Raw genomic sequence first — 16,288 nt, forward strand, 5'->3', positions numbered from 1 at the left:
ACGCACCAAGATTTCAAAGAGGTAAGAAAAAAAAGTTTTTGTCCTTCTCGACCCCTAGGAGCACTCTGCAGGCTTCAGCCAGGCTGGGGTTAAGAAAAAAACGCTCCCGTTCTTCACTGAAACAGGGGCATTTTCCCCTTCCCCCAGCTCTGCTGAAGCCCGCAGAGTACTTCTGGGGAGTGGGAGAAGGCAAAAACATCCCAATTTTTGTGAAAAATGGCCTGTTTTTCACCCATTTTTCAGAAAAATAGGACACAAGGGCACAGCTTCGGGAGGCCAAAAATGGCTGTATTTGGTGTATAAGATGCACCAACATTTCCATGCTCTCTTGGGGGGGGGGAAGTACGTCTTATACTTTGAAAAATAATGTGTGTATGTATGTATGTATGTATGTATGTATGTATGTATGTATGTATGTATGTATGTGTGTGTGTATGTATGTATGTATGTATTAAGTGTTATATCAAAGCACCTGGTATGCCCAAATATGGGAGGGAGCATACTTCTTCCCTTTTGCCTTTTACTCCATCCTAGGAGCCTTCCAGGCAGGAAACCATTTTTGTGTTATCAGCACAAATGCAAATATATATGTCTGTGTGTGTGTGTGTGTATGCACACCTACAGAAGCGTACACATACATTTTAAATGACTGTTTTTCCTTCCTTCCTCTGTGCAGCAACGCATCTGAACCAAAGGAAGTAAATAAAACCTCAACCCAGCCCTGAGATTAAAATTGGCTGATTAAAAGAGGGACCTACCAATTAATCCGTTCAACCAATTAAAGCTCACAGAGGCAGAAAAAGCTCATGTTCAGAAATTTCATGCTTTCGTTCCTGCTTATTGCAATGTAAATACTCTAAAACAGAGAGTAAAAAATTCATAAGCAGTGAACGTAAGCAATGAAGTTTTTCTCTCTCTCCCTCTGCCTCTCCCTCTCTCCCCCTCCCTCTCTATCTCTCCCTCTCCCTCTCATATCTATCTATCTTTCTATCTATCTATCTATCTATCTATCTATCTATCTATCTATTTCCTCTGTCTCTCTCTCTCTCATCCATCCGTCTGTCTGTCTCTCTCTCCCTCTGTCTTTCCCTTTGTGTCTGTGTGTGAGAGAGGGAGATTTTGAAGGATCAAAGTTGCAAGTAATCTTTTTATTTTTTATTCCCCACTGTATATAATCTACGTAATGTTTGGGAAATTGGGTGGATTATGCATAATTAAGTCTAACTCCTTATCAGAATTCATTACCATGGAAGATTTCCATAAGAAGTGTATCTAGTCATAAAGTAAAGAAGTCTTATTTAAGCCATCTTACTTTAAATGACAATATTAAAATTATAAGACAGTTGCTCTTTATCTGCTCTGCACATTTTTCTGGAATTCAGAGATTTTTTCTCTCACTGACCCCTGACACGTAATAAAAGCAAAGTGCAGTTATTCTTTTCTTTCTTTCGTGTTGGTTAGGTGGTTTTGGCTCCACAAATAGCACTTAGACTTATATACCGCTTCACAGTGCTTTACAGCTCTCTAAGCAGTTGAATCAGCATATGGCTTCCAACAATCGGGGTCCTCATTTTACCAACCTTGGAAGGATGGAAGGCTCAGTCAACCTTGAGCCAGTCAAGATCGAACTTCTGGCAATGGGCAGAGTTGATCTGCAATTCTGAATTCTAACTAGTGTATCACCATGGCTCCTCCTTCCTTCCCTCCCTCCCTTTCCAATAGCACTTAGACATATACTGCTTTACGGTGCTTTAAAGCCCTCTCTAAGCAGTTTACCAAGTCAACCTATTGACCCCAACAATATGGGTCCTCATTTTATCAACCTCAGAAAGATGGAAGATTGAGTCAACCTTGAGCCAGTCAGGATTGAACTGCTGGCAATTGGCAGAATTAGCCTGCAATACTGCATTCTAACTAGTATACCACCATGGCTCCTTCCTTCCTTCCTCCTTCCTTCCTTCCTTCCTTCCTTCCTTCCTTCCTCCCTCCTTCCCTCCCTCCCTCCCTCCCTCCCTCCCTCCCTTCCTTCCCAATAGCACTTAGACATATACGGCTTTACAGTGCTTTACAGCCCTCTCTAAGCAGTTTACCAAGTCAGCCTATTGGCCCCAACAATATAGGTCCTCATTTTATCAACCTCAGAAGGATGGAAGATTGAGTCAACCTTGAGCCGGTCATGACTGAACTGCTGGCAATCGGCAGAATTAGCCTGCAATACTGCATTCCAACCACTGCATTGCCACAGCACCTATGGATGGAGGCATTCAGAGCCTGCTCATCAGGAATATAAGAAATCACATGAAAGCTCTTGGTAGATGATACAGTCTCTTCCAATTTACCTTCAGGAATTGACCTCAAAACTATTTAGCGCAGAGTTCCTATTGATTTTTGCTATGCGAGCAGCCTAGCAACTACTAGAAGGCAGAAGTTTACTACAAGTAGCATCAGACTTCCCTCATCGGCTTCTTCCCAGAATTGTTGGATTTAATTGCCCGGGTCAATTTTATTTTGATCAATACTCAAGAACCTGCGTCAAAACATAATTAAAAAAGAAAAAGAGGCTTACATCAGCCATTGTCTCATGTTCATTGTGACAGCACAGAATTGGATAGCTTCACATCTAAGAGAAGGAAGTTGACATAAACACTATCTGTTCTTGATGCAGTAAAATTATATATTTCTATTCAAAAGGTCTTTTTAGAAATTATGATACTATATGATGAACTATTTCTGTCCTCCTGGATCGTCTTAGGCAGCTATGGCCAACTAGTAGGATGCAGAAGGAATCTATGGAGACTTTCAGTCATCCAAGTCATGGTTGTCCCAAAGGTGCTTCCCCCCACCTCTCAAAAGGCAACTGGACTTCTTTTGTTTTGTTTTTCTCAAGGACATTTCACTTCTCATCCAAAAAGCCAGTCCAGTCTGTCATACTTGGGGAAGGATATCCCAAAGGTGCTTTTTCAGGAGGCAACTGGACTTTCTTACTTTTCTTTGAAGACGTTTTGCTTCTCATCCAAGAAATTCATGCAAGGAGTCCATCTGCTTCCTGAAAAAATACCTTTGGGACAACCATGACCTGGATGACTGAGGATCTCCATAGACTTTTAGCTATGCACTTTGGGATGAATGACCTTTCGAATGATGAGGGGTTATGAACTAATTTCCACAGAACATTGCAGACTAGAGGAACCATTTGCACTTCAGTTGAGATGCAGACAACACAGACTCATCCCCAATAGCCTGTCTTCAATAGTGAAGGGACACAGGGCAGAAAACATCCTGCAGACAAGAAGGCTCCATACCCATTTGCACTACTCAAGTGACCCTGAGGACAGAGACAAATCTCCAAGTGGCCTCAGTGACCCTCTAAAAGGATGCAAATGTCTACAAGGAATATAAATCCTTCCATCCCCCACCATCCAGTCAGAGCTAAAGAAGCTTCTTGAATGAGAACCAAAACATCTTCAAGGAAAAACAAAGTTCAGTTGCCTTGTGGAGGGGAAAAGCACCTTTGGTGCAGAAAATACTTAGCAGAAGAACTAAAAATATAATGGGATAATTTTGGTATCCAGATAAATCAAAAGGTTTGTGTTCTTTTCCAGTTTTGATCTAGTGGCTATCGGAGGCATCTCAGTCACCCTGATCTTTGATAGGTCACCGTTTCTTCCCGTGAAAAGGACACTTTGGCTGGCCTGGAATAAGTTTATTGTGGTAGACAAAGTGGTCATGCAAAGGACAGAGGCGGAAGTGCCCACCTGTGACATCAGTAGCTTCATCAGCCCAAATCCAATTGTCATCCCTTTTCCCCTGACGACGTTTGGAGGATCATGTCCTGAAAGGGGAACAGTCATACCTGAATTGCAGGTAAGAGGGGTGTAAACAATGTTGTCATGTTATTTGTCAAGAGTGTGCACAGTGTTGACTAATATTTTGAGGAGCAAAAAACAGTACACAGAGGTTTTGTCTTTCAAACAGTGGTTTACCTACAAGGTATATATATATATATTTATATATGCACGCACAAACGCACACAGGCATCTACAAGGTGTGTGTGTGTGTGTGTGTGTGTGTGTGTGTGTGTGTGTTCATAGATTTTCACGGGTACAGGTATGCAGGTTTTGGTGTCTATCTATCTATCTATCTATCTATCTATCTATCTATCTATCTATCTATCTACCTATACCAATACCAATACCAATACCAATACCTCTATCTATCTATCTATCTATCTATCTATCTATCTATCTATCTATCTATCTCTATCTATCTATCTATCTATCTATCTATCTATCTATCTATCTATCTCTATCTCTATCTCTATCTCTATCTCTATCTATCTATCTATCTATCTATCTATCTATCTATCTATCTATCTATCTATCTATCTATCTATCTATATATATATATATATATATATATATATATATATATATATATATATGTTGGTCTTGTTGTATTCGGGTCTTTTCCCGTGTGAGATTGAGATTGTCTTGGCTCTCAATCTTACACGGGACAAGACCCGAATACAACAAGACCAGAATAGATAGATAGATAGATAGATAGATAGATAGATAGATAGATAGATAGATAGATAGATAGATAGATAGATAGATAGATGATAAAGGAGGAAAGCCTGTGGCTTAGTGGCTAATACAACTGCCTAATATGTAATACAGCCCAGGTTCAATTCCCAGTAAGGGTATGGCTAGCTGATGAGAGCTAAATAGCTTGAAATAGTCTCCCTTTATTTGTTTATTTATCAGCACAAATGCAAATACACACACACACACACACACACACACATATATACATACAGACACACACACACACATACCCACAAGACAAAACCAGGCAATCAATCAACCTTCAACTATAACACAGAAGCACACATGGATATAGAGACGCCCTCACATAGCCTCCCTTATATAGACAGCTTCTTAAAGTGACAGTAACCCCGCTGACTCATTCTCATTTCATCATCTCAGTTTACAGTCTTACAGCAACTGGACAACTATTAAATCATCAATACCTTAACCTTATTGAGAAAAGAATAGAAATTGAAGCCCTTGGTTACTTTCTGAGCTTGGTTGTTTTCTTGTAAACATTTCATTACTCATACTTGGTAACATCATCAGTGCTAGAGGGGAGTGGGGTTTGCTCTCAATTTGTATTCTAGTGGCTTGCCTTGATGGCGTTTGTGGAAGTGGTCTTTATTGGAAAGAGTAGGAAAGTGTTGAAATAGGCTCCTTTATGTATCTAAACTTTGTCTCTTACTATTTATTGATTAAAGTTATTTATTGATTAAATTGGGATGCTGCCCATCTCACTTCCAGTGTGATTCTGAGTAGTGTGCCATTAAAAAAAGTTAATTCTTGACATTAATTAATCCATTGTAAAGGTTAGCAAATAAATTACTTTAATGCCTTTAATACGTGCAGAAATGTAGTTTGTTTATTTTATTTATTTATTAAAGTGGCACGCAAAGCTCTTTCTGCGGGCATGCGCGCTGTCACCCGAAGCTCTTCTGGTTTCTGGGCCATTTTTGGGCCATTTTTTCAGGAAAAAAATGGTCTGAAAATGGTCCCAAAACAGCCTGAAAAACAGCCAAAAAATAGGCATGTGCGCACCAGCCAGCTGGTTTCTAGTGCAAGCACATTCACACACATCAGAGGTTCAGCTGAACCAGTTGTGGAAGCCAAGCTGACGTCATCAAACATGTGCAGAATGTCCTGTGCATGCCTAGGAGTGCATGTGTGTGTGCTCCCGCTACCGAACTAGTAGCAAAGAAAATAGGATTTCATGCCTGACGCACATGCATGTTCGTTCCGGTTTGAGCACTCGGTGCTGAAAAGGTTCACCATCACTGGGTTAGGATCTTCTGCACAAAAAGCCATAAAGCTTTTGGAAAGCAAAACTCTATTGATTCCCAAGTTTATTCACCATTGTTGAAACGTTTCCTGTATGGAATTGTCTAAACTCTCTTTAAAGCTATCTGTGAGCACAGCCCTCTTGATGGCAGTGAATTCCTTGTGTACGAACATTATCTCAGTCACCAGAGAAGCCCAACATGGTAGATTCTGACAAGATTTGTCGTGATATTAACATGCACAACTCTTTCTTTTTTTCCAGGTGGTCCAGGAGGAAATATCCTTTCCTTCCAGCTTTGTGAAGCTGAGCTACCTGAGCAGCAGAACCTCAGGATATAAAACCTTGCTACGCATCATCCTGACACATTCTACAATCCCTCCTGGCATCACAAAAGTGCATCTCACCATCACAATTGAAGGGCGGCTGGCTCAGAAATGGTTTCCTGCTGCAATCAACCTCATCTATACTTTTGCATGGAATAAGACTGATATTTATGGCCAGAAAGTATCAGGCTTGGCAGAGGCAATAGGTATGTCTGCTTTTATACAATACAATAATACAATAGCAGAGTTGGAAGGGACCTTGGAGGTCTTCTAGTCCAACCCCCTGCCTAGGTAGGCAATCTATGCCACTTCAGACAAACGGCTATCCAACATCTTCTTAAAGACTTCCAGTGTTGGAGCATTCACAACTTCTGGAGGCAAGTTGTTCCGCTGATTATTTGTTCTAACAGTCTGGAAATTTCTCCTCAGTTCTAAGTTGCTTCTCTCCTTGATTAGTTTCCACCCATTGCTTCTTGTCCTGCCCTCAGGTGTCTTGGAGAATAGTTTGACTCCCTCTTCTTTGTGGCAACCGCTGAGATTTTGGAACACTGCTATCATGTCTCCCTAGTCCTTCTTTTCATTCAACTAGACATACCCAGTTCCTGCAGTTGTTCTTCATATGTTTTAGCCTCCAGTCCCCTAATCCTCTGTTGCTCTTTTCTGCAGTCTTTCTAGCATCTCTACATCTTTTTTACATCGTGGCGACTGAAACTGAATGCAATATTCAAAATGTGGCCTTCCCAAGGCATTATAAAGTGGTATTAACACTTCACATGATCTTGATTCGATCCCTCTGTTTATGCAGCCTAGAACTGTGTTGGCTTTTTTGGCAGCTGCTGCACACGGATGGCTCATATTTAAATGGCTATCCACTAGGACTCCAGGATCCCTCTCACAGTTACTACTATTGAGCAAGGTAGCACCTATACTGTACCTGTGCATTTCGTTTTTCTTGCCTAAATATAGAACCTTTTATCAATTCTACGATGAATGTGTTATAGGAGCTCAGCTTTGATACAAGGGATCCCTTCCCAACATTAACAATGTTCATTTCTACAGCCAATGTCAATATCCAGTGTGAGGAAATCTGGAAATCCAGGCAATTTCAAATGAATATATAGATTTATTGCAAGCTTAAGGTCTCTGTTTAATACATTAACAGATTTGGATGGGATCTTATAGGTCAGTGTTGGCACCCATAATGCAATGCACTCATGAACCCACACACATGCCCTGCCCCACTGTTTGATTTTGATTTGATTTATTAGGCATTTATAGGCCACCCTTTTCCCTGAGGGGACTCAGGGCGGCTTACAATCAAAAAGGAAGGGGAGTGTAGGACAATACAAAAGAAATGTGCACAAAAATAAATTAGACAGTAAAATTCAACATTCACTCAGCATTCGGGAGGGGAAAAAATAAGATTATCCCCAGGCCTGACGGGCTAGCCAGTTCTTAAGGGCTGTGCGGAAGGCCTGGACGGTGGTGAGGGTACGAATCTCCACGGGGAGATTGTTCCATAGTGTCGGAGCCGCAACAGAGAAGGCTCTCCTCCGAGTAGTCGCCAGTCGGCACTGACTGGCGGATGGAATACGGAGGAGGCCAACTCTATGCGATCTGATGGGACGCAGGGAGGTAATTGGCAGAAGGCGGTCTCTCAAATAGCCAGATCCACTACCATGGAGCGCTTTATAGGTGGTGAATAGGACCTTGAAGTGCACCCGGAGATCAACAGGTAGCCAGTGCAGCTCACGGAGGATCGGTGTTATGTGGGCGAACCGTGGTGCGCCCACGATCACTCACGCGGCCGCATTCTGGACTAGCTGAAGTCTCCGGATGCTCTTCAAGGGCAGCCCCATGTAGAGCACATTACAGTATTCCAGCCTAGAGATCACAAGGGCTCGAGTGACTGTTGTGAGGGCCTCCCGATTCAGGTAGGGTCGCAACTGGCGCACCAGGCGAACCTGGGCAAATGCCCCCCTGGTCACAGCTGAAAGATGGTGGTCGAAAGTCAGCTGTGGGTCCAGGAGGACTCCCAAGTTGCGAGCCCTTTCTGAGGGGTGTAAATTTTGTCCCCCCAGCCTGAGTGATGGTATGTTGGTCAAATTTTTGGGAGGAAAACACAACAGCCACTCGGTCTTGTCCGGGTTGCGTATCAGCTTGTTTGCTCTCATCCAGTCTTTAACGGCTTCCAGACCCCGGTTCATCACGTCCACCGCTTCATTGAGTTGGCACAGGGCGGACAGATACAACTGTGTATCGTCCGCATATTGGTGGTATTTTATCCCGTGCCTTCGGATGATCTCGCCCAGCGGTTTCATGTAAATGTTAAATAGTAGGGGGGATAACACCGACCCCTGTGGCACCCCATAAGTTAGGGGCCTCAGGGACGATCTCTGCCCCCCCCACCAACACCGACTGCGACCTGTCCGAGAGATAGGAGGAGAACCACTGCAAGACAGTGCCGCCCACCCCTATCTCCCGCAGTCGTCGCAGAAGGATACCATGGTCTGTGCATGCGTATGCGCTCTCCCCACCCCCCCCGCCATGCATGCATGAGCCCACTGAATCGTTTTGGGCCTAGTAGGCTTCCCTGCAGCCTCTTGAGAGTAAAAATAGGCTGTGGGAGGGGGGGTTATGCCTCACCCACACCTATACTCATGTGTGACCCCTACATATAAGTGGCAGAGACCTGAAAATCAGCTGCCCGATGGGAAGTGCACGCGCATGCGTGGTGGAAGTGAGCTGGGGCAACAGCTTATGTGCCCGCAGAGAGGGCTCTGCCTGCCCCCTGTGTTATGCGTGCCATAGGTTCGCCATCATGGTTATAGGTCTTCTAGTCCAATCCACCACCCAAGCAGATTCTCTACAAGAGAGCTCAGGGAAGGGGTGGGGGTGTGGCTATTGTTATCCGAGAGTCTCTAGTACCTCGTAGGATCCCTGCTCCGGAGCTTGTCGGGTGTGAGTCCCTGCTGGTGAAGTTGGACCTCAAGGGTCAAGTGGGTTTGCTGTTAACGTACCTGCCTCCCAACAGCGTTGCAGCAGCCCTCCCCTCGCTCCTCGAGTCGGTAGCCGAGCTGGCAATTGAGTTCCCCAGGCTTATGGTTCTGGGGGATTTCAATTTGCCTTCGCTCGGTGAACACTCTGATGGAGCGCAGGAGTTCATGGCTTCCATGACAGCCATGGGCTTGACCCAAGTAATTCGGGGCCCAACCCACTCAGCGGGTCACATGCTCGACCTCGTATTTCTCTCGGAGCAGTGGACTTGTGATCTTGGTCTGAGGGGTAGTGAGATCATACCCCTGTCGTGGTCAGACCACTGCCTACTGAGGCTTGACTTTTGGAGACCAAACCCCCACTGTAGGGAGGAGGAACCGACCAGGTGGTTCCACCCAGGCGACTTATGGACCCTCTGAGGTTCCAGACGGAGCTTGGGGTTATTCCTGATACCCTCACCCGCAGTCCGGCGGAGACTCTGGTTGCTGCTTGGAACTCGGCAGCGACGGAGTCTCTTAACCGGATTGCGCCTCTACGGCCGCTCCGAGGCAGTGGATCCAGGAGGCCCCCTTGGTTTACTGAGGAACTCCGGGAGAGGAAGCGCCGGAAGAGACGCCTAGAGCACTTATGGAGGTCCAATAAATCCGAATCGAACCAAGCACTTTTAACACCATGCATCAGGGAATACATCAGGGCAATCAGGACGTCGAAAAGAACTTATATTACCACCCTGATTGCTTCCGCTGAGTCGCGCCCAGCCGCCCTGTTCAGGATAACCCGTTCCCTCCTAAATAGGAGGGATGCGGGGGATCCTTTGCAGGGTAGGGCTGAGGATTACGTCCAGTTTCTAGCGGACAAAGTTGCTCGGTTTCGGTCGGACTTGGACTCCAATCCCGCAGATCCAGCCGAGGCACTGGGGGATAATCTGGTAGGCCATCACTGGGTTGAGTTTCAGGCTGTTGCCCCTGAGGACGTGGACAAGGCCATGAGAGCTGTGAGTGCCTCCACATGTGTACTGGACCCATGCCCCTCCTGGCTGGTCGTCAACAGCAGGGAGGTGACACGGGGCTGGATCCAGGCAGTCGTTACCGCCTCCCTTCGGGAGGGGGTCTTTCCCCCCGCTCTTAAGGCGACGGTGGTGAGACCCCTCCTGAAGAAACCATCTTTGGATCCAGCCGTTCTTAACAACTATCGTCCAGTCTCCAACCTCCCCTTTGTGGGGAAGGTTGTTGAGAAGGTGGTGGCCTTTCAGCTCCAGCAGTCCTTGGAGGAAGCTAGTTATCTTGACCCATTCCAGTCTGGCTTCAGGCCTGGCTACAGCACAGAAACCGCTTTGGTCGCATTGACCGATGACCTCTGGAGAACCAGGGTTGGAGGCCACGCCTCCATCCTGGTTCTCCTTGACCTCTCAGCGGCTTTCGATACCATCGACCATGGTATCCTTCTGCGACGACTGCGGGAGGTGGGGGTGGGAGGCACTGTTTTACTGTGGTTCTCCTCTTACCTCTCAGACAGGTCGCAGTCGGTGTTAGTCGGAGGGCAGAGATCGACCCCTAGGCCCCTAACATATGGGGTGCCGCAGGGTTCGGTCCTGTCCCCCCTACTTTTTAACATCTACATGAAACCGCTGGGTGAGATCATTCGGCGGCACGGGATAAAATACCACCAGTATGCGGACGATACTCAGTTGTATCTGTCCGCCCCGTGCCAACTCAATGAAGCGGTGGACATGATGAACCAGGGTCTTGAAGCTGTTAGGGACTGGATGAGGGTTAACAAGCTTGTGCTCAACCCAGATAAGACCGAGTGGCTGTTGTGTTTCCCTCCCACCAATTCGGCAAGTATTCCATCTCTCAGGCTTGGGGGTCAAATATTACGCCCCTCAGACAGGGTCCGCAACTTGGGAGTCCTCCTGGATCCACAGCTGACTTTTGAACACCATTTGTCAGCTGTGACCAGGGGGGCATTTGCCCAGGTTCGCCTGGTGCACCAGTTGCGCCCCTACCTGAACCGGGAGGCTCTCACAACAGTCACTCGTGCCCTTGTGACCTCCAGGCTGGAGTACTGCAATGTGCTCTACATGGGGCTGCCTTTGAAGAGTATTCGGCGACTTCAGCTAGTCCAGAATGCGGCCGTGCGAGCGATTGTGGGTGCACCTCGTTTCACCCACATAACACCTATCCTCCGCGAGCTGCACTGGCTACCTGTCGATCTCCGGGTACGCTTCAAGGTGCTACTTGTCACCTACAAAGCCCTTCATGGTAGTGGATCTGGGTACTTGAGAGACCGCCTACTGCCAATTACCTCCACTCGACCAATTAGATCCCATAGATTAGGCCTCCTCCGAGTTCCATCTGCCGGTCAATGTCGACTGGCAACCACGCGGAGGAGAGCCTTCTCGGTGGCAGCTCCGACCCTATGGAACGATCTCCCCGTGGAGATTCGCACCCTCACCACCCTCCAGACCTTCCGCACAGCCCTTAAAATCTGGCTATCCCGTCAGGCCTGGGGTTAAAGACCGTAACCCACCCGAATTGTATGAATGTTGTGCTTTTTTAAAAAAAAAAAAAAATATTTTTTTAATTTTAATTAAAACAAGTACAGCATCTTTCTTTACATCTGTAGAAAATGTATCAATCGATTATAGATCCTCCACAATCAACAAACATAACTCATATTACCTCAAGCATTATTATATATCCATTTTCATTTAACTGTACTTATTATTTAAAAATGTTAATACAAATAATAATCTTGAACAATACCTGCCCACACCAGTGGGAAAATGTATGAATGTTGTGCTTTTAATGATGTACTGTCTTATGTGTTAATTTGTTTGTTCCCCCCCCCCTTTTGAATTGTAAGCCGCCCTGAATCCCCCCAGGGAAAAGGGCGGCATATAAATAAACTACTCATAAACTCATAAACTACTAACGGTCAAAGTGAATTGGCGGTAGATAAGAGTCAATTCAAAGTTGGCTTGTCTTAGATTTCTTGTGGACGTAAATGGATTTGAGTGTCAGACCCGCCACCATTGAAACCTCTAAGTAGAAACGATCCTTGGCTCCATTTGTTGAAAAAGATCTGAGAATCATGCCAAAATCCCTAAGTTCAACTTCTGCCCCCCACTTAACTGCCTCCCATTGCTGTCCTCTCCTCATGACCAATCAGGTTCAAGCAAAATGTTTTCAGAATGGTCAGTTCAATCCTAGGTTAGTATGCAGCTGCTGTCTTCTCTCAGCTGAGTGACCTTGAGGCAGCATCTTGGGGATTTACTGTGGTTACTTTCGCTTTCCTCCAAGTATTCCCCCATCCCATCCACCCTCCCCAGAGTTAATGGCTGACTGCCACCGCATGGTAGCGAAATGCAAGTAAGCGGAAGGTAGCAGCTGACATCGAGAATGATGATGTGTGTGACCAGGGGTATTTTTCACTTACCTTCCCTACCAGTTTGCAAATGTGGACAAAAATGGAAGCTGGAAAGGGAAGTTTTGAGCTTAGAAATGATCAATTTGATTGGGGCACCCTTCACAAAGAGACCATGCCCATATGGGCAGCAGGAGATTGATTAACTACTTTAATATTTCATGCATTTTATTTTAATATTACATGCATCTTCCACTGATTTTATTAAAGCTTCCCACTTCATCCTCATGATTTTTATTGGTGTCGCCTCTCATCCATCACAGTCGTGGCCACCCTGTGAAATTGTTATTGATCATGAGCACACCAAGCACTTTGTAAATGAAATGTTCCAATTTTGGATCTCAGCATAGCTGTCTCCAATTCTCAAAATGAATCTTTCTGATCCCACTCAATGTATTATATCTGTGATGATGAACCCATGGTAGGCATGCCAGGGGTGGCACGAGAGCCTTCTCTGTGGGCAGGCGCTGATCTTCACGCATGCTGGAGCCCCAGAAACCTGAAGACCAGCTGGCCAGTGCATGTGTGTGCTGGCCAGCTGGTCTTTGGGCACCCCGGCACCAGAAACATGCATGTGTACAAAGACCAGCTGGTCTTTGGGCATCCCGACACCAGAAACATGCATAAGTTCAAAGTTCAAACTTTAATGAATTTATATGCCGCCCAATCCTGAAGGACTCCGGGCAGCTTACATAAAACAACTCTAAAAAGAATACTAAAAAATTTAAAATAGAGAGAAAAGCAAGTTAAAAGGCACATCATGCACTCACCCTTAGTGGGGCTGGACCTCATTCAAGAGGTCAACAGCCCCAGGCCTGCCGGAATAGCCAGGTCTTAGTAGACTTTCGGAAGGCCGAGAGATTTGGGAGGGTCCGGATCTCTGGGGGTAGATCGTTCCATAGGGCCGGGGCAGCTACAAAGAAGGCCCTCCCCTGAGGAGCCGCCAGACGACATTGTCTAGTCGACGGTACCCGGAGAGGCCCATCCTGTGTGATCTTATCGGACGCTGGGAGGTATATGGCAGAAGACAGTCTCGTAGATATCCAGGTCCTAAGCCATGTAGGGCTTTAAAGGTAATAACCAGCACCTTGAAGCGCGTTCGGAGACTGATAGGGAACCAGTGCTGCTCGCGGAGGATGGGTGTAACATGGGTGTATCTCGGTACATCCAGTATCGCTCGTGCGGCTGCATTCTGGACCAATTGTAGTCTCCAAACACTTTTCAGTGGCAGCCCCATGTAGAGCGCGTTACAGTAGTCAAGTCTTGAAGTGACGAGGGCATGAGTGACCATTTGAAGTGCTTCCCGGTCCAGGTAGGGCAGCAACTGGTGCACCAGGCGAACCTGGGCAAAAGCTCCCCTGGCCACAGCTGACAAATGGTGTTCTAGTGTCAGCTGCGGGTCCAGGAGGACACCCAAGTTGTGGGCTCTCTCTGAGGGGTCTAAAGTTTCACCCCCAGGCTTAAATATGGAGTATCTGGACTATCCTTGGGGGGCAACATCCATAGCCACTTGGTCTTGTCAGGGTTGAGTGCAAGCTTGTTCACTCCCATCCAGACCCTGACAGCTTCCAGGCAGTGGCACATCACTTCTACTGCTTCACTGAGTTGGCACATGGCGGAGAGATACAACTGGGTATCACGAAGACCAGCTAGCTGGCGCACACGCACATGCCGCAAACCAAAAGACCAGCTAGCCGGTGCCCAATGTTGCAATAAGTAATTGTCTGCTGTGAACTTCTGCATAGGCATCAGGAAGGGCATCCAGCCAATAAACTCAAGGTCTGTTTAATTGTCCCGACGCCACCACAATTCAAGGGATTACAGGGTTGTTAAAAGAAAAAAAAAGATATTCTACCATTGAACCTGGAAATAGAGGTTGGAATGCCTTGGCCAAAGTAGGGTGTTGCAAATGCAATACATTTTACATGCAGGTAGCTATAGACTTATAACAGCCCATTTAGTAACTGTTCAAAGTTACAACAGCACTGAAAAAAGCAACATGACTTTTTGTTCACATGTACAACCATTACAGTATCCCCCACGTCATGTGATCAAAATTCAGATTCTTGGCAACTGACTCCTATTTATGAGGGTTTCAGTGTCCCGGAGTCAACCTTCTGCAACCTTCTGTCAAGTAAAGTCAATTGGGGAAGCCAGATTCACTTAGCAACCAGGTTAACTAACTTAACAATTGCAGTTATTCACTTAGCAATTGTGGCAAGAAAGGTCATAAAATGGAACAAAATGCACCTCTCGCTTAGCAACAGAAATGTTGGGTTCAATTGTAGTCGTAAGTGGAGGACCAGCTGTGCTTCCAATGCATGAGTTGTTGTTGTTGTTGTTACTTGCGAAGTCATGTCTGACCCATCGTGACCCCATGGACAACGTTCCTCCAGGCCTTCCTTGTCCTCTACCATCCCCTGGAGTCCACTTAAGCTCACGCCGACTGCTTCAGTGATTCCCTCCAGCCACCTCATTCTCTGCCGTCCCATTCTTCTTTTGCCCTCCATCGTTCCCAAAATGAGGCTCTTCTCCAGGGAGTCCTTCTTCCTTCTCATTAGGTGGCCAAAGTATTGGAGTTTCCTCTTCAGGATCTGGCCTTCTAAAGAGCAGCCAGGGTTGATCTCCTCTAGGACTGAGTGGTTGGATCACCTTGCAGTCCAAGGGACTCACAGGAGTCTTCTCCAGCATGAGTATCTACATGCAAAATTTTCTTACAGCTGATGACCCACATCTAACTCAAAGTGAGTTGGAATTGCTTTCATTTTTGGACAGACTTCTCATTCAGTAGGTGCTCTACATACTTTTCTCCAGCTCTTCCCTTTCTGACAAACATCCCTGCATGGAATCTGCTGAGCAGATTTGATCGTGGATATCCAGCTGCTGAATGCCACTGGTCAGCTTCTTCTTCTTCTCCTTCTCCTCCTTCTTCTTCTGTCATATCCATCATCAGACATTGCCCATCATGTTAGTGATCCTATTTTTATTAACAGCCACACGAAACTGCTGAGTTTTGTCCAAACCCGTCCCTCAGATTTTGAAGCCATGGTGTTTTTCTTTTGCCTGGACCTTGTCAGCTCCTTAGTTTAACCTTTCTAACTGGCAGCCAAAGTTGTCGAAGTCTGGAGAACACACACACACACACACACACACACACACACCGTGCTGTGCCTTGCAGTCTTATTTACCTGTTTCTTTCCTTTGAATAAACATACTTCTTGACCTATATCTTAGAGGTATTTGAAAAGCAGAATGCTTAAGCGATATGCTGCCACCTGGAGGAGACCGCGGAAAAATTGACAGGACCGTTTTGGAGAGCAATAACAGAACTCTAGCAAGGCAGAAGGAAGTCAATCAGACCAGAGGTTGGAAGGGACCTTGGAGGTCTTCTAGTCCAAACCCCTGCTCAAGCAGGAGACTCCACACCATTTCAGACAAGTGGCTGTCCAGTCTCTTCTTAAAAACATCCTGGGATGGAGCTCCTACAACTTGGCAAACTGATTAATTGTATTCACTGTTAGGAAGTTTCTCCTTAATTCCACGTTGCTTCTCTCCTTGATTAGTTTCCATCCATTACTTCTTGTCCTGCCTACAGGTGCTTTGGTAAATAAACTGAACCCCCCTCCCCCTTTGTGGCAGCCTCTCAAATACTGGAATACTGCTATCATAGCACC

General features: G+C 45.9%; 1 protein-coding gene across 1 annotated transcript in view; it reads left to right on the forward strand.

The window, feature by feature from the left end:
- Nucleotides 1-16,288, forward strand: part of LOC116516109 (teneurin-1-like) — a 348,491-nt gene that overhangs the window by 236,421 nt on the left and 95,782 nt on the right. The window contains 2 exon segments of the mRNA XM_032228512.1: nt 3,603-3,864; nt 6,130-6,397. Of these exon segments, the coding sequence (XP_032084403.1) occupies nt 3,603-3,864; nt 6,130-6,397 (530 nt within the window).

This window comes from Thamnophis elegans, chromosome 12 (assembly GCF_009769535.1).
Source record: "Thamnophis elegans isolate rThaEle1 chromosome 12, rThaEle1.pri, whole genome shotgun sequence".
Classification (NCBI taxonomy): domain Eukaryota; kingdom Metazoa; phylum Chordata; class Lepidosauria; order Squamata; family Colubridae; genus Thamnophis; species Thamnophis elegans.